The 17145-nt window shown below is 63.3% G+C and overlaps 1 protein-coding gene across 18 annotated transcripts in view; it reads left to right on the plus strand.

Moving 5' to 3' along the window:
- Positions 1-15949, plus strand: part of R3HDM2 (R3H domain containing 2) — a 114313-nt gene extending 98364 nt beyond the window's left edge. For 13 of the 18 annotated variants that reach the window (XM_050925397.1, XM_050925400.1, XM_050925398.1 and 10 more), the window contains 9 exons: positions 250-376; positions 1672-1910; positions 2617-2771; positions 3539-3639; positions 11062-11231; positions 11390-11534; positions 12215-12315; positions 13604-13688; positions 15291-15949. In XM_050925397.1, coding sequence (XP_050781354.1) covers positions 250-376; positions 1672-1910; positions 2617-2771; positions 3539-3639; positions 11062-11231; positions 11390-11534; positions 12215-12315; positions 13604-13688; positions 15291-15637 — 1470 coding nt within the window. In that variant the 3' untranslated portion in view covers positions 15638-15949. The remainder of the gene's footprint in view (positions 1-249; positions 377-1671; positions 1911-2616; positions 2772-3538; positions 3640-11061; positions 11232-11389; positions 11535-12214; positions 12316-13603; positions 13689-15290) is intronic. The other 5 variants (XM_050925386.1, XM_050925388.1, XM_050925390.1 and 2 more) reach the window with 2 other exon arrangements.
- The last annotated feature ends 1196 nt before the right edge of the window (positions 15950-17145 follow it).

Genomic DNA, 17145 nt, shown 5'->3' on the forward strand with positions numbered 1-17145 from the left:
AACTGTATCTCCCTGCCTTTCCCCTTCCACACACACACACACACACAGTGCCCATCACACACCCACAGGCTGCAGCCCTGACTCTGGCTCTTGGCCCTGGGGAGGCAGGTTTGTGAGCTCGCAGGCTGGGGGCTCGTTCCTCTCTAGCAGTGGGAGTCCTGTGCGGGCTGGGCTGGGGAGGGCAGAAAGCCTGGGGCTCCGTTACTCAGAGCGGCTCCATTTATCCACTGACTTTCTCTGTTCTGTTAGATTCAGGTTTCCTACTACCCGCCCGGGCAGTATCCAAACTCCAGCCAGCAATACAGACCTCTCAGCCACCCGGTGGCCTACAGCCCCCAGCGCAATCAGCAGCTCCCGCAGCCTTCACAACAGCCTGGTAAGGGGCTCGGGCAGGGAGCAGGCCAGGGCTGGGCAGCGGGGGGGTCTGATGCCTTCTGCCCTTTCTTGGCGCGGCTTCCACCCAGTGACAGGTTAATAGTCTGGGTACAGGGCTTGTGCTTCCCAGGCCTCGTCTGTCTGCCCACTCACCGCGGTTACGCTTCACTTGCTCCAGGATGTTCGTTTCTCTGGGTTAGAGACGACGGCACAGCGAATCCTCTTTCTCGCTGCCTAGCCAGTGGGCTTTGTTCACACACTCGGGCCCACGGGGTTGGGCAGGGATTTCCCCCCAGCTCGGATTGGCAAGGGGAGCTGGGGGTGGTTCCAGCAGTGTGGGGGGCAGGTGCTCGGCTTGGCAAGTCTCACCTATCCAATTCCCTGTGATGTCCATGGCCTCAGGCATTGGTGGTACCTGGGTCTCCCCTGTTCTTAGCCTTGGGCTCGCAGCTCAGTTTCCTGGGGGCTGAAACGTGTCAGTCTGACAAAACTCTTTGGCTTTGACAGGAGTCCAGGGTGTGTGCCATGCAGGAGCCCAGCCGGGCGAGCCAATGGTCCCATGTGGCCTTTAAGGCTGTGAAACCAAGAGGAGTTTCTACCCTCTGTCTCAGCCCAGAAGCCTTGCGTCCCAGGGGTCTCCCCGCTCCCACCCCTGCTGGCGTTTCACCTTTGGTTTTGGTGTTTATCACCTGAATGCAAGAGAGAGCTTTAAAGCCTGTTTGTTAATGCGTGAGAAGAGCCCTTAAAACTGGCTGAGTTTTTATAGCTGGAGTTTTTCCGTCCAGCCTGTGGGACTCTCTGCTACAAGATATCGTAAAACCTCTCCTGCTCAGGCATAAACCAACTGGAAGAGGCGGTGTGACCTAGTGGGAAGAGCACTGGACTGGGAATCAGGATCCCTGGGTTCTCTTCCCAGCTCCGTCACTGACCAGACGGGTGTCTGTGGGCAAGTCGCAGCTTCTCCCTGTGCCTCAGTTTCCCTATCTGTAGAATGGGGAGAATAATACTGGCGCCCTTTGTAATGTGCGCTGCGAGGTGCTGATGGAAAGGGCTAGAGCCCAGCTAGGAATACTGGGGGGGTGAGGTTGGAACTCTCTCTGGGGTCGGGATAGAAATACTGTAGTGCCTGTTGTAGGGGTCCGTCCTGCTCGCGGGTTTGTGCCACGCGGCATCCTCGCTGCAGAGCCTTTCCTGGCTGCAGCAGGGGTGCGGGGCGTGAACGAAGGGACCCGAGCTGTGTCACTGGAGTTCAGCGGCGCCCCAGAGACGCGCTTACATCCCGCCCCTGTCCTGCAGCAGGTTTACAGCCAATGATGTCCAACCAGCAGCAGACGTTCCAGGGCATGATGGGAGTCCAGCCGTCCCAGACCCCCAGCCTCCTCAGCAATCAGAGGAGCAACATGGGCAGCCAGATGCAAAGCATGCTGGGAGTCCAGCCGTCGCAGACCTCCAGTCTCCTCAGCAATCAGAGAGGCAGCATGGGAAACCAGATGCAAGGCCTTATGGTCCAGTACACGGCACTGCCCTCGTACCAGGTGGGTAGCGGGGCGGCGCTCAGAGGGCACATGACACAACTCTGGGGCCAACGCTAGCCCAGCTGAGATGAGGCTGCTGGACCCCAGCGTCAGCCTGGGCTCACGGGCGAGGAAACCGCCCTGCATGTCGCTCCCGGCACTCCCACGTGCAGCCCCAGGAGCTAGCCTAGGGGATCGGGCAGGGCCAGGCCGGTGTGTGAGCCCTGACGTCTGAGCGCTGCCCCCGCGCCAGTTTCCAGAGTAACCGGATATTAATAGTCACAGCGGGAGCAGCTAAATTTGTCTACCTCCTGAAATAATCCAGAGCAGGGGGTGTGAACCGGAGGCCGGGTGCATAATGCGGCTGCACAGACAGGGGCCCCCAGAAGCCTGCTCCCCTCGCCTTGCTTCTAATTCTCATGGGTGTTCTCATTCCCCGGCGGTGGCGTGAACCCGGCACTCCCTCCCTGTGCTGGGCAGGGGGAAAGGCTGCAGTGCCTGCCCCTTTGACGCATGTGCGAAAGGCCCTGACGTTGGGGGCCCGGGGGTGTGGGCAGACTGGGCTCTCTGTCCGCACGTCCCTAGCAATGGGCCTTCCACCCCTTCTCTAGCAAGGCTGCCCCCGGGCTGGTGTGGACTTTCTTCTTAGCTTCTGGTCACGCCCCGGGTGGGAGCACCACCTCCTCCACTGCTGCTCCCCATGGCTCCCCTCTCCTTCTTGGCGCAGGTCCCGGTGGCTAGCGAGTCGCAGGGGGTGGTCCAGCAGTCGTTCCAGCAGCCGGTGCTGGTGTCCGCCAGCCAGTCAGTGCAGGGAGGGCTGCAGTCCGGTGGGATGCCGGTCTATTACAGCGTCATCCCCACAGCCCAGCAGAACGGCACCAGGTAAAGGAAGCAGCGTCTCCGGCCCGCCTCTGCTTGGAGAGCGAGGGGCCTCAGTGCCTGCGGGGGCAGCTCAGCGCGCTCTGCACATGGGGGGGCAGGCGGTGGGTGGGAGCTGGCCTTGGTCAAAGGGGAGAGTATCAGCAAGGCGGGCAGGTGGGGCATTTGCTGCCGGGCCAGCAGCATTCTGGGCAGTGGGGGGTGACCGGGGTGCACTTAGGGGGCTGCGTTTGGCCTCCCTTGCCTTAGACTCTTAGGCGCGGCTGCTGAGGAGCAGAGGATTTCGCTCCTTCCAAGGCAGGCCTGTTGCCCACATGCCCAGGCTGTGATGTCCTTGGGCAGTGCCGAGCCAGGGCGGGCGGTGCCCTCCCACTGCTGGAGAGCCACCGTGGATGCCCCTGGGTGGCAGCGTGCCCAGGCCTGGTTCAGCGCAGGAGGGTGCAGGGCAGGTGATGCGCTGGGGTCCCCCTGCTCTCCTGGCCGGCCTTCCCCCACCCGAGGAGTCGAGGCATCAGCATCGCCAGAGTTTCCTTTCTCCCAGCCATTGTGTGGTGCTGCTCCCCAGAACCGGCTGCACTGAACAGTCCTGTGAGACAGGAGCCAGCCCAGGGAGGGCTGCCCCGAGTCCCCGTGCGTCTGCAGTGTGGGGAGGTGGCCCCAGCACAAACGGGTGCAGTCGCCCAGCCTGTGTTGGGGAGAAGCTGCCTCTCAAAGGCAGGTCTGGGGAAATGCAGCTCTGACGCCTCACTGCAGCTCTCTCCTCCTGGCAGCCCCTCGGTCGGGTACCTGCAGCCTCCTGGCTCCGAGCAGTATCAGATGCCCCAGTCTCCCTCGCCCTGCAGCCCGCCACAGATGCAGCAGCAGTATTCGGGTAAGGAGAGAGCACCCGTTCCCGGGCTGGGCTCTGGGAAGTACCTTGGCATCTTAGCCCAGGAGGGGCTGGCTCTCTGGGGGGGGTTGGTAAGACATAGCTGAGCCCCCCCACCCCCTCCGACCCAGGCCAACGGAAGCGGTTGGTGGCTCCTGTGAACTGAGTTGGGTGGGTCTCAGCCCAGTTCCAGAGCCCCTTGGTCGTCGGCAGACAAGCCAAGGCCGAGCTGGGGCCAGGCAGAGCCTGGTGTGGGGCAGCCAGCCCTGCTGCTGTGCCTGCTCCGGGGGAGGCGCTGGGCAGCCAGGCCTCCCGCCACCCGGGCTCTGTCGGGAATTGGAGGCAGAGACGGAGGCGACTCGCTGTTCGGATGCTCTGGGACGGACCAAGCATCTGCCTAGAAAACGAGGCCCCTGGGGGGGGGTGCTCCGCGCGCACAGCCCAGCTCTGCGCCTCCCCCGCGGTGCTGGGAGTGGTGCCCGGGGGCCTTGCTGCGCTGTCTGAGGCTAGCGGCCCCCGCCCGTGGGCTAGCCAGGGCCAACCGGGCTCTTCCCGGCCCTCGCGTGCCATCTGCTGGGAGCACCAGGTATTGCAGCAGGCTCTGGGTGTTCTGACTCGACTGCCTCGAGTTGGCTGCAATCAAGCTTTTAAAATTGTGGTGACAGCCAGGGGGCTGGGAGCCAGGATTCCTGGGTTCTCCCCCAGCTCTGGGGGGGAGTGGGGGCTAGCGGGTTAGAGCAGGGGGGGCTGGGAGCCAGGATTCCTGGGTTCTCCCCCAGCTCTGGGGGGGAGTGGGGGCTAGCGGGTTAGAGCAGGGGGGGCTGGGAGCCAGGATTCCTGGGTTCTCCCCCAGCTCTGGGGGGGAGTGGGGGCTAGCGGGTTAGAGCAGGGAGGTCTGGGAGCCAGGATTCCTGGGTTCTCCCCCAGCTCTGGGGGGGTGTGAGGGCTAGCGGGTTAGAGCAGGGGGGGCTGGGAGCCAGGATGCCTGGGTTCTCCCCCAGCTCTGGGGGGGAGTGGGGGCTAGCGGGTTAGAGCGGGGGAGCTGGGAGCCAGGATTCCTGGCTTCTCCCCCAGCTCTGGGGGGGTGTGGGGGCTAGTGGGTTAGAGCAGGGGGGGCTGGGAGCCAGGACTCCTGGGTTCTACCCCAGCTCTGGGGGGATGTGGGGGCTAGCGAGTTAGAGCAGGGGGGGCTGGGAGCCAGGACTCCTGGGTTCTACCCCAGCTCTGGGGGAGTGTGGGGGCTAGTGGGTTAGAGCAGGGAGGGCTGGGAGCCAGGACTCCTGGGTTCTACCCCAGCTCTGGGAGGGTTGTGGGGGCCAGTGGCTAGAGGAGGGACTTGGTTCTCACCTTGGCTACCACACGTGCTGTGTGACTCACAAGGGGCCTGTCAGTGAAATGGGATGAAGTGTGCTGTGTAGTTGTGGGGTGTGCAAAGCCCTGGGAGTGGGGAGGGGGCAGAGCGGTGGGGGTGGGGGCGGCAATCCCACGAGCTCCATTGGGTTTCTGCTGGGGATGTTGAACTGGGCCCCCGGTGCACATATGGGGGGCAGCAGGCCATGCAGGAGGGGCAGATGCTGGGGGAGGTACGAGGGAGTGCGTCTCTAGGCTCCCTGGGGGAGGGTGCTGGGGTTTTCGTACCAGCACCTCTCTGTAGCCGACCGGCGTTAGCCTCACCCCTGGGGCTGCCTGGCATTGTGAGCTGGCTGCCGGGACGGATCAGCTAGGTCAGGAGTGCCCCTGCAGCAGCTGCGTGGCCCGTGATGTCACCCTTCCCCTCGCCAGCTGGCTGGGGGGCCAGGGGTCAGCAGCCAGGCTGAGGCCAGAGTAGAGCAGCTGTGCCAGCCCAGCTATGGCTGCCTTTCTCGAGCTGCCCCCCCACTTTCCCCGGCGGATGGAGCAGGACTTAGCACTGGTCAATTTCCCTCATCCTCCTGCCAGCACCAAGGGGGTGAACACGGCCCCACCCGGCTCTGCCCCAGTCCCGTCCCAGTGCAGTGCAACCCCCGGTGTCATTAGCTGGCCAGGCTGGGCCTCAGAGAACTCGTGAGCCGCTCCCAGGGCAGGGCGGCTGCAGCCACCGACCCCGGGAGCACAAAGCCTGGCTGGGCTGGAGGCAGGTTCCAGGTGGCGCTAGCCTCACTAGACTTCACTGCCTCACCTGAGGAGCAGGGCTGGGGCTAGGGGAAGAGAGGAGGTCGGGGGGACGGAGCTGCCCCCGCCAGCCCAGGGAAGCCGAGCCGTTGGTGGCCAGGCCAGGGCACTGCTTTGCTCTCAGGTCCCTATTTCTTCCCCCAGGGGAGCCTGGCGTGGCTGGGTCAGGAAGGGGACACTCCGTGGAGCCGCCCGCTCTGCCATCCTCGCTGCAGCCCTGCAGGGTCACCCAAGTGCAGGCTGGGGCCCCGGAGCTCCTGGTTTCCACTGCGGGCAGGCACAGCGGGGGTGATGGGGGCGCAGTGCCAGGCATGCAGAGGGGGGAATAGAGGTGCCATGCCAGATGCAGGGGAGCATGGGGGTGCATTGTTAAGCATGGGGATAGGAGTGGAGTGCAAAGCCAGTCACAGAGGTGCAGTGCCAGCCACCAGGGGGATGAGGTGCAGTGCCAGGCACAGGGAAGGATTGGGGTGCAGTGCCAGGCATGGAGGTGCAGTGCCAGGCTGTGATGAAGTGGGAATGTTCTTAATGTTTTCTTTGAATGCTGAGTGGGGAGCATTGACCTGGGAAGGTTGCAGAGGAGTTTTGCTGGGACTGGCTGCATTGGGGATGAGAGACTTTCCCTGAGGGAGGATACCTGAGCAGGTAACAGGAGAACCCAGGAGGGGGGTTGGAGGCCAGGTGACACCCTCTGCCCGGGACACTGGACAAAGGGTGGGGGAGGAGCAGGGGGGAGGCTGAGATGGCTGGAGGAGGTTTCAGTTGGGAGTTGGCTGGGAAAAGGAAGGGGAGCCCAGACAGGCTCTGGCCTCCCTGCCCCACCCCACCCCATGGAACTAACTTGAGGGGTCCTGTTGTCTGTACCTGCAAGACCTGTCTTGGACTGTGTTCCTGTCGTCTAACTAAACCTTCTGTGTTACTGGCTGGCTGAGAGTCACGGTGAATCGCAGGAAGGTGGGGGTGTAGGGCCTTGTCTCCCCCACACTCCGTGCAGTAAGTGACTGGGAAGCAGTAAAACGAAGGGGGAATAACGAGGACCAGGCATGCTGAAGGCTCAGAGAGCGATGGTTTCAGGGGGTGATTAACCCCTGGGAGTGTGACCATCGAGAAGGACTTTTGCAGTAACAGGGTCCCCCGGGGGATTGCAGCGAGCGGTCCCAGGGGCGAAGGAGTCTGCAGCTCGACCCTGGCAGAGAGGTGGTGACCTCGAGAAGGGCTGGCACACTAGGGGTTCTCCCTGGAAACTGGGGGGAGCGGCGAGCACACAGGCCTGTGAGTGGCCAGCAAGGAGATGTATAACAAGCACCTTAAGAGCAGCCTGGTGGAGCTGTGCAGGCAGAGGGGGCTGCGCACTGGGAGACTCACCAAAGAACAGCTGATGGCCAACCTGGAGGAGTGGGACTGATCGGATGAACTGAACCCTGTTTCTGGGGGAAGCAGCCCGGCAGATGCAGCGCAGGCACCAGTGTCTGTTCCAGCTGGGAGTGGTCAGAGGGCTGCGGAGGGCTAGGGGAAGGGCTGGGAGGAGCCCAGCGAATACCGAGGGCACCATGACACCCCCGGCCAGCAGGGGATCCTCCCGGCGGAGCTCCCCATCGCTGGAGTTGAGGCAGCTGGAATTGGAGAAGGAGATAAGGCTGAAAGAGCTGGAGCTGAGGCAGCAGTAACTGATGGAGGAGTGAGCAGAATGGGAGAAACAGAGACAGCATGAACTGAAGGGGAAACAGAAACAGAGGCAGCATGAGCTGGAGTTGGCCAAGCTGAGGAGCAGCGAGCCCCTGGCTGCGATGAGTGATGGGAGACCCAGGACTGCATGGAGATTTGACAAGGGCGTCCTGGCCCAGCATAAGGAAGGGGAGGACATAGATGACTTCCTGAATGTCTTTGACAACACCTGCGAGCTGCGCCAGTTGACCCAGCAGACAGGCTCCAGTTCTTACCCCCTTACAGGACCCCAAAGCCATGGCAACGTACAGCCAAATGAAAGGGGCGGAGGCGGGGGGACTATGAACTGTTCAAAGAGTTTGGACTGACTCCCAAGAGGTACCGGAAAAGGTTCCGGAGTGAGCGTAAAACCCCTGAGGTCACATATCTAGAACTGGCTCTCCGGAGGTGGGGATGCTCCCACAAGTGGGCAGATGGGGCCCCAGGTAGGGAGAACATGCTTACCCTACTGGAGCAACTGTATGAACAGTGCCCATCCGACCTGAGGCTATGGTTGGTGGACAAAAAGCCAGAGGACCCGCGACACACAGGCCAGGCTGGCTGACAAGTTTGTGAACAGCCGGTCAGGGGGTGGCAGGGAGGAGTCCCAAAGGAGCAGGTCCGCCATGATGCAGAGAGAGAGTCACCCTGGGACCTACCAAAGGGGGAACATGGAGAATCCTCTCCCAAGGGCAACATCCGGCATCAGGACCAGCCAACCAACTTGAGGGGACCAATGGGACATGACCTGCCATTACTGTGGCCAAAGAGGCCACATTTGGACCCAGTGCCCCAAGCTCAAGGATAGACTGAGCAAATGGAACCCACACAGGATTAACTGGATAGGGACCCATCCGGATGAGGGGCCGGCTTCCCAGGCAAGGGGAGCTGACAGCTTCCCAACTGCTCAGGAGGGAGGAGAGCCCCAGGCCAGCTTCTCTGGGGAGCTGGATGCTCTCAACACCAGGTTCTCCATCTACAGGGTGGGCGCAGGGCAGTCCCTGCGGAGCAAGTGCCTTGTTCCTCTGGAGGTGGATGGGAGGAAAATCTATGGATACTGGGACACGGGCACTGAGGTAACTCTGGCCCGGCCCGAGGGGGTAGCCCCAGATCGGGTGATGCCCAACATCTTCCTGACCCTGACAGGGATGGGCAGGACCCCTTTCAAGGTGCCTGTGGTGAGGGTGCATCTGAAATGGGGGGTCAACCACTGAGGTGTTGATGAGGGGGGACCTAGAGGACTGGCCAAGCAACCCCCAGAACGCCCTGGGTATGACCTGTAGCCAGAGCCGGCGAGGGGCACTGCTCCCTGACATCGGGGAGGGTACCTTGCCCAAGGCGCAGGACCCTAACCCGATGGGGAGGGAGTGCCCAGAGACACGGCTCAGGGAAGCTGCGGCTTCAGACTCAGCCGATGAGAGAGAGCAGGTCCCCATCCCTGTCCCAGCTGCTGAGTTCCAGGCCGAGTTACAGACAGATCCTTCCTTGCGGAAACTAAGGGACCTGGCCGACCTCAGTGTGGTACAGACCATGGGGGGAGGTTGCTGGAAAAGTTTCCTGTGGCAGAAGGGGTTCCTGCACCGAGAGTGGGCTCCCCCGAGGAAAATGGAGTCAGGGGGGATCAGGAGGCAGCTGGTGGTACACCAGAAGTATTGCCACCAGCTGCTGTACCTCCTCCATGACATCCCCCTCTCAGGGCACCAGGGAATCTGGCATACCCAGCGGAGGCTGCTACAGAACTTTTACTGGCCTGGGGTCTTTGTTATTGTCCAACAGTGTTTCCAATCCTGGTGCCTGGGACAAGGGGAAAACGGTTTTAGGGCCCTTGCCCATCATAGAGGAGCCTTTCAGAGGGTGGCCAAGTCAGAAGGGGGGCTCTTAACCAAGAGAGCCCAAATCACAGCCCTCCAGACTGGAACGCTAGGAGAAGACCCCATCCCAGTTTGAACCCCAAGGGTATTGGGGTGGAAAAAGGGCACGGGCAGCATAAGCCTTCCCACATGTGGACTATGAGTGCTATCGAGCAACCCCAACCCAAAGGGGGGCGTGAAAGGGGGGGCCTGGTGTAATTCCCACCAAGGAATGGGAGATGCTGGGGCATCCATGGGAACATTGGTGGGTTCGAGCTTCCCCAGGTCACCAGCTGAAGTGACCCCGCTCAGTTTGGTCTTGAACGGGGGAGAGATGTGACGAAGTGGGAATGTTCTTAATGTTTTCTTTGAATGCTGAGTGGGGAGCATTGACCTGGGAAGGTTGCAGGGGAGTTTTGCTGGGACTAGCTGCATTGGGGATGGGAGACTTTCCCAGAGGGAGGATACCTGAGCAGGTAACAGGAGAACCCAGGAGGGGAGTTGGAGGCCAGGTGACACCTCTGCCCGGGACACTGGACAAAGGGTGAGGGAGGAGCCGGGGGGAGGCTGAGTGAGACGGCTGGAGGGAGTTTCAGTTTGGAACTGGCTGGGAAAAGAGAGGGGAGCCCAAATGGGCTCTGGCCTCCCAACGGGGCTCTGGCCTCCCTGCCCCCCCCCCACCTGATGGACATAACTGAGGGGTCCTGTTGTCTATACCTGCAAGACCCGTCTTGGACTGTGTTCCTGTCGTCTAAATAAACCTTCTGTGTTACTGGCTGGCTGAGAGTCATGGTGAATCACAGGTAGCTGGGGTTGCATGGCCTCGTCTCCCCGACAGTCCAAGGATTGGGGTGGGGTGCAGTGTCAGGCATGGAGATGCAGTGCCAGGCAAAGGGAAGGATTGGGGTGCAGTGCCAGGCATGGAGATGCAGTGCCAGCCACAGGGAAGGATTGGGGTTCAGTGTCAGGCATGGAGATGCAGTGTTAGCCACCAGGAGGATGGGGTGCAGTGCCAGGCATGGAGATGCAGTGCCAGGCAAAGGGAAGGATTGGGGTGCAGTGCCAGGCATGGAGATGCAGTGCCAGGCAAAGGGAAGGATTGGGGTGCAGTGCCAGGCATGGAGATGCAGTGCCAGCCACAGGGAAGGATTGGGGTTCAGTGCCAGGCTTGGAGATGCAGTGCCAGGCACAGAGAAGGATTGGGGTTCAGTGCCAGGCTTGAAGATGCAGTGCCAGGCACAGAGAAGGATTGGGGTTCAGTGTCAGGCTTGGAGATGCAGTGTCAGCCACCAGGAGGATGGGGTGGAGTGCCAGGCTTGGAGATGCAGTGCCAGGCACAGAGAAGGATTGGGATGCAGTGTCAGGCTTGGAGATGCAGTGTCAGCCACCAGGAGGATGGGGTGGAGTGCCAGGCTTGGAGATGCAGTGCCAGGCACAGGGAAGGATTGGGGTGCAGTGCCAGGCTTGGAGATGCAGTGCCAACCACAGGGAAGGATTGGGGTTCAGTGCCAGGCATGGAGATGCAGTGCCAGCCACCAGGGGGATGGGGTGCAGTGCCAGGCACGGTCCCCCCGGAAAGCCCCTGCACCACCAGGTGGAGGTTTCTGTAGTCAGGGGGGCTGCTCTGTGAGCACCCCTCGCCTGGCTGGGGGCAGGGGGTGCCAGTCTCAGTGTTGTGACCCTGGGAGCTCCCGTCCCAGCCGCCATCTCCTCTTGGCAGGGGTGTCTCCGTCGGGGCCCAGCGTGGTCGTGATGCAGCTGAACGTGCCCAGCGGCCCCCAGCCCCCGCAGAACCCTCCCGTGGTGCAGTGGAGCCACTGTAAATACTATGGCCTCGACCAGCGGGGGCAGAAGCCGGGGGACCTGTACAGCCCAGACACCAGCGCCCAGGTACAGGGCGGGGGGGGCCCAGGCACTAGCCCAATGCCGGGGGGGCTGGGGGTTGGATTCAGCCCCTTGCAGAGAGCCAGCTCAGCACGTCCCCTTGGGGATGGGGGTAGGGGGCTCAGGGCCCGATCGATGTGTCTAACCCTTTCCCCCATCTCCAGGCCAGCACCCAGCTAACCAGCCCCATCACGTCCCCCACTCAGTCCCCGACGCCGTCTCCTGTGAGCAACCTCAACAGCGTCTGCACAGGGCTCAGCCCGCTCCCGGTCCTCACACAGTTCTCCCGGCCCGTGGGCCCAGCACAAGGTGAGACGGGCTGCGGGGAGCGTTCGAAGCTCAGAGCTCCGAGGGGCCCGGGCCCAAGGCATGGGGTGGGCCTGACAGGTGCATTGTGGGAGTTTGCATCCGGACAGTGGGCCCTTGGCCTGGCCCCCTGGGGAGGCGCCAGTGGCCAGAGGGTGAACCCGGACCTGCCGAGGCAGCTGTCGAACGTCGCTGGGTAGAGCCTGGCGCTCCGGGGGCGGGGCCTGGCTCAGCAGGGGGCGGGGCCAGCTGTTGCAGGGGTGGAGCCTGGCTCCCCCATAGGGCAGGGCCAGCTGTTGCAGGAGGTGGAGCCTGGCTCCCCACTGGGCGGGGCCAGCTGTTGCAGGGGGTGGAGCCTGGTGCCCCAGGGGGCGGTGCCTGGCTCAGCAGGGGGCGGAACCCGGGCAGGGCCTGCTGGCCAGCTGTTACAGGACCCACCAGATGGGTTATTTCCATAGCGTCGGTTGCCTCCACTGCCACGTCCTCCCCACCTCTCCATCCTGTGCCAGTGAGACTGGTGCCCAGAGAGGAGGCCTCACCCCCTTGCTGTCCCCCCCTCTGCTCACAGGCACAACTGCAGCAGAGCAGATGCGCGCGTCCCTAGCAGGACTGTCTCCTGTGGGGTTCCACAGCGCTGCACCCCCTGGCCCCAGCACCCCCAAACCTCTGCTTCTGCTTTCCAGGCGACGGGCGCTACTCTCTGCTGGGTCAGCCGCTGCAGTACAACCTCTCCATCTGCCCTCCTCCTCTGCTGCCCAGCCAGTCCAACTACAGCACGCACCAGGTAAGGGGACTGCGGCCGCCAGCCCAGAGGCAGGCTGGGGCCCCCCACTGCCGCCAGTGCTCCTCCTGGCCTCCGACTTCGGCTGGCAGCGTTGCCAATGCCAGGGCTGGAGATCTGGAGGAGTGGGGGGTCTTGTGGTCTTCCGTGTTTGGATTCGAGGGCTCTTTGGGGGACTCCCACAGAGGGAGCTGCTCCCTGAGCACTTTAATACAATCCCTATGGGACTGTCTGTGGCACTAGCCCACCCTCGGGGCAGGGGCTTGCTGGCCTGGCGTCACCGATGCTGTAGCCAGAATTGGAAAGGGGAAGCCAGAGCTGAGTTCCAAGGTGGGAAAACAGGAGATGTTTGTCACTGCCTGTGGGTTTTCGACATAAAACGCTGTTTTTGTCAAACTCAAAACCTGGAAAAAGACCTGCACACCACACCCAGTTAACCTGTGGAACTCATTGCTGGGGACATTGTGAAGGCCAAGAGTATAAGTGGGTTCAGAGTTCGTGGCGGACGGGTCCATCCATGGCTGTTAGCCAAGATGGTCAGGGATGGAAGCCCAGGCTCTGTGTTCCCCAAGCCTCTGACTGCCTGGAGCTGGGACTGGGCTCCAGGGGCTGGATCACTCAGTAATTGCCCTGTTCGGTTCAGTCTCTCTGAAGCATCTGGCATTTGGATTTGGGAAAGCAGCGAGCTTTGAAAGTGCAGAATTTCCCACCTACCAGTAAAATAGCCCAAGAACCCCCGCACCCCCCCTTCCGACTCCAGCCACTGGGATCCCAGCCACTTTTGCCCCTCAGAAAGAAGCAAAATGTGGGGGGTGAGCCCCGTTTTCTCCTCCCTCAGGCCAGGCGAGTGAGCCAGCACCCCCTGGAGCGTGGCCCTTTGCAGGCCTAGGCCCTGGCTGGTGCAGCGGGACGCTCGGGCTCCCCCAGGACGCGCCACGCGCTGCAGGATTGGGGCCCTAGCCCAGTGCCCGCAGCCCGTCTCTGAGGCTGCTGACAGCAGTCCGGCTGCGTTCCCATGTAAACGTGACTCTGCCCCCAGGCCAGACCTCCGCGCCGAGCGCCCTGCAGCATCTGCCCCGAGATGGAGACGGGCGCAGGGACCAAGCTGCTTCCTTGTTCCCTGGCCCGGGCGTGCAGGCTGGAAAGGGACCCCTGGGCACCCTGAGCTCGGCTACACCGGGGGCTGGATAACCCTAGTGCTCTGGGCGGGTGGGCACGCTGGCCAAGGGGCTCACAGCCACTCTGTGGGACGGGGCGGCTTCTCCGGGTGACTCTGTTTTCGCTCTTCCAGGGCCAGACAGCGATGAAACACGGAAACCGGGGCAAGAGACAGGCCCTCAAGTCAGCGTCCACCGACCTCGGCACAAGCGACGTAGGCAAGTGACCTTGGGGGCTGCTCATGCCCACCCGTGCCAGCCCAGCCTCCTGGGTGCCTCCCTCACCAGTCACCTGCCGAGGGCGCAGTTTGAGCCCTGGTCACTGGGCAGACAGGACCCGCGGGGCACTAGAGAGGAGTGACGGCTGGTCCAAAGTCCTGCCTGCACGCCCCCTTGGAGAGTGCGGGCGCTGGCAGCAGAGAGGCCACTGGGCCTCACCCACTGCCCCTCTCTGCCCGCCACAGGCCCTGCGGTCACTGAGCTGAGCTGCATCCAGCAGCTGGGAGCCAGGACTCCTGGGTTCTGTTCCCAGCTGGGAGGGGAGTCTAGTAGTTAGAGCACAGGTCTCTCTCTCTGCCTGTTTCCCCACCTCGATAATAGCGGGGTGACGCCACCTGCTGCCCTGGGGCTGGGAGGGTTAGTTTGCGTTTGTGAAGTGCTTGGAGAGCCCCCAGCTGAAGCTGCTCAATGGGCCTGTTGGATGGTTCTCTCCAAAGGCCCCGGGGCAGAGGGCGCTCAGCGGCCCCCCAGGGGAGCACAATCAGCACTTGCTAATTGGGGACAGGCTGCAAGGCAGTGTCCTTCCACGGGGCTCAGGGGAGGCTTAAAATTCCCCCCTTGCCCCCCCTCCCCATTAAACAGCTGCAGCAGTGCCTGGCAGGCTGTTAAAGTGAGCCCCCCCTCGGGCAGTGGAAATAGAGCAGGGAGGGGCCGGGGGATCTGTTACAGCCTGGTTTAATATTAGCACAGAATTCAGTCTGCCGGGACCTGCCACTCACCCCTGTCTGGCGCCCAAGCTGCGGCCGCGACACCCTGTGTGCCCTGACAGCTGCAGCGCACGGGCAGCTCGGCCTGCGGGCGCGGCCTGGGCACCACCCGTCTCTGCCCCCTGCTTGGGGCTGGCACAGGCAGATGCGGTTCAGTTCTGGGCCAGGTCAGACATTAACCACGTTCCCTGGGCATCGGCTGCCCCGTCCTCCCCCAGGAGCTGGGTTTGCCCTGAGTTTGGAGAGGCCGGTGTCTGGGACCGGCCGTGCTGCCCGGAAATGCCCCCATGCTAAAGCCAGGTGCCCCCCAAGGAGTCCTGAGCGCTCGTCCCGCCTCAGCCCTCCCCACCTGCATCCCCGGGCCCCAGTCTGGCCCCAGGGTGGAACATTCGCTCCGAAGTGACAGCCAGGTCCTGCGCCGGGGGCCAAGCGAGGGGAGGAAAACAGGCTCTGCAGGGCTGCATGGGGCCATGCGTTGCCCCACCCACCGCAGGGAGCAGGGGGTGCCCTGGGGCATGAGCTGCAGGGACTTCCCAGCTCCCACCTCTGGGATTCAAGTAGGGACCACTCCCCTCCCAGAGAACCCAGCCCCCCCACACTAACCTCTAGACCCTACTCCCTCCCAGAGTTGGAGAGAGAACCCAGGAGTCCTGGCTTCCCCCTCCCTCTGCTCTAACCTATAGACCCCACTCCCCTCCCAAAGCTGGGGAGAGAGCCCAGGCATCCTGGCTGCCAGCCCCGCTGCTAACCTGTAGACCCCGCTCCCCTCCCAGAGCCGGGGAGGGAACCCAGCATCCTGGCTCCCAGCCGCTGACCTGGCCTTGTCTCCCCGCAGTGCTGGGCCGGGTGCTGGAGGTGACCGACCTGCCCGAGGGCATCACGCGCACGGAGGCCGACAAGCTCTTCACCCAGCTCGCCATGGCCGGGGCCAAGATCCAGTGGCTGAAGGAGGCTCCGGGGCGGCGCGGGGCCGGGGGCGGCGCAGGCGACAACCACGGGCCGGTGGAGAACGGCCGGCACCCGGACCTCGCTGCCTTGTACACCGTGGTGGCCGTGTTCCCCAGCCCGCTGGCCGCCCAGAACGCCTCGCTGCGCCTCAACAGCTCGCCCAGTCGCTTCCGGCTGCGCGTGGCCAAGAGGAGCTACGACCTGCGGGTGCTGGAGCGGGCCAGCTCCCAGTAGGGCGCCCCGCGCCCGGCCCCACGCCCAGCCCCTATTTATATGGACACAATGAAGAGACGAGAAATTGAGCCGCCACCGCCGCCTTTTGGAGTGGAAGGACATTGCCCCCCCCGCCCCCCGGTAACGCGCTCCCCACCGCCCCCCCGGACACGTGTCTCGTTCCGTCCCGCGTCGTGCCACACCGGGCGCCGCGGTCCGTTGCACATGCAGGTGTTGGCTGGGTCTGGTCACTGTACAGTCTATTTAATCCAGGGGGGGCGGGGGGTTGGGTTTTATTTTTAAATATAAAAAAAAATCGTCCGTCACTTTAAAGCTGCTTCCGGTTTCTGTGCCCAGTGGAGGTGGGGGGGGGATTAACGCGAGACAAGGCCCCCTCTTCCCCTCTGGTCCCCTCTTCCCCCCTCTTGGTCCGCCTCCTCTCCCCCCTGCCACTGCCCCCTCTCCTCCCCTCTGGGACTGCCCCCTCCTCCCCCCTCAGGGACTGCCGCCTCTTCTCTCTGCCCCTACTGCCCCCCCATGGTACCCCTGCAGGAACATCCTCTCTTGACCCCTCCTGGGGTGGCACCAGCTGGGGAGGGGTTCTCACAGTGGGACATTCCCCGCCCCCCACTCAGCAGCAGGGCTAATGAGCAGGCCTAGACGCTTAGTGGGGTAGGGCCGAGCGCCCCCCCCCCCCCCCCGGGGATGGGCAATAAGCGTCATGACCTTCAGCTTGAGAATCCTTGCGACAGGGACCAGCCCCCCAGCTCTTCGCTGCCCCCCACAAGCCCGTTCCCGGCAGCATGGGGCAGTCTGGTGGCCCCGGAGAGGATCAGAGGGAGGGCTCCCATCTGAGCCCCATATCCAGGGGCAGGCAGGCCACATCCCTGCCCAAACTGGAGCCTTCAGGAACTGGGACCAATGGAGCAGAGCCCCTGCCCGCAGCATCGGCCTCGTGGTGCTGAGCTGTGCCCCTCGGGGCGGGGGGGCCATCCCGGGCCCTGCGGGAACCTGGCCAAGCCTCGCGGTCCGTGGGCTGCTGCTACCGACCCGGCTCTCCACCCTGCCAGGCCATGGGAGAGGAGCGAGGCCCGGCACAGGCCTCCCAGCAGGTCCGGCATCAGCCTGCGGTGCTCCCGCCCCCACGGTGATGGGCAGAAGCCGGCAGCGAGAGGTAAGAGCCAGCAGGTGGGGGATTCTCATACCAGCCTGGATTGTACCGTCGGGGCAGCGGGGGCACCATGAGTAGGAGGGGGGTCCTGGCTACACATCTCCCCAGCCAGCTTCTGTGCCCAGATCCCAGCAATGGGGGGCTGGAAGGGGCCCAGTGCCCCATGGGTTTGTCCAACCTGCCCCCAAAATTCCAACACTGGGGATGCCATAATCTCCCTAGGAGCCTCCCTGCCCGGGCGTTCAGCCGATTGCTCCTTGTCCCCCCAGGCGGGTGGAGGAGTCGGGCGAAGGCCTGGCCATGGGGCCTGGAGCCTGCTGCTCAGAGGACACAGGGCGTTCACCACATGCAGGGGGAC

The sequence above is a fragment of the Gopherus flavomarginatus genome, chromosome 16 (assembly GCF_025201925.1).
Source record: "Gopherus flavomarginatus isolate rGopFla2 chromosome 16, rGopFla2.mat.asm, whole genome shotgun sequence".
NCBI lineage: Eukaryota > Metazoa > Chordata > Testudines > Testudinidae > Gopherus > Gopherus flavomarginatus.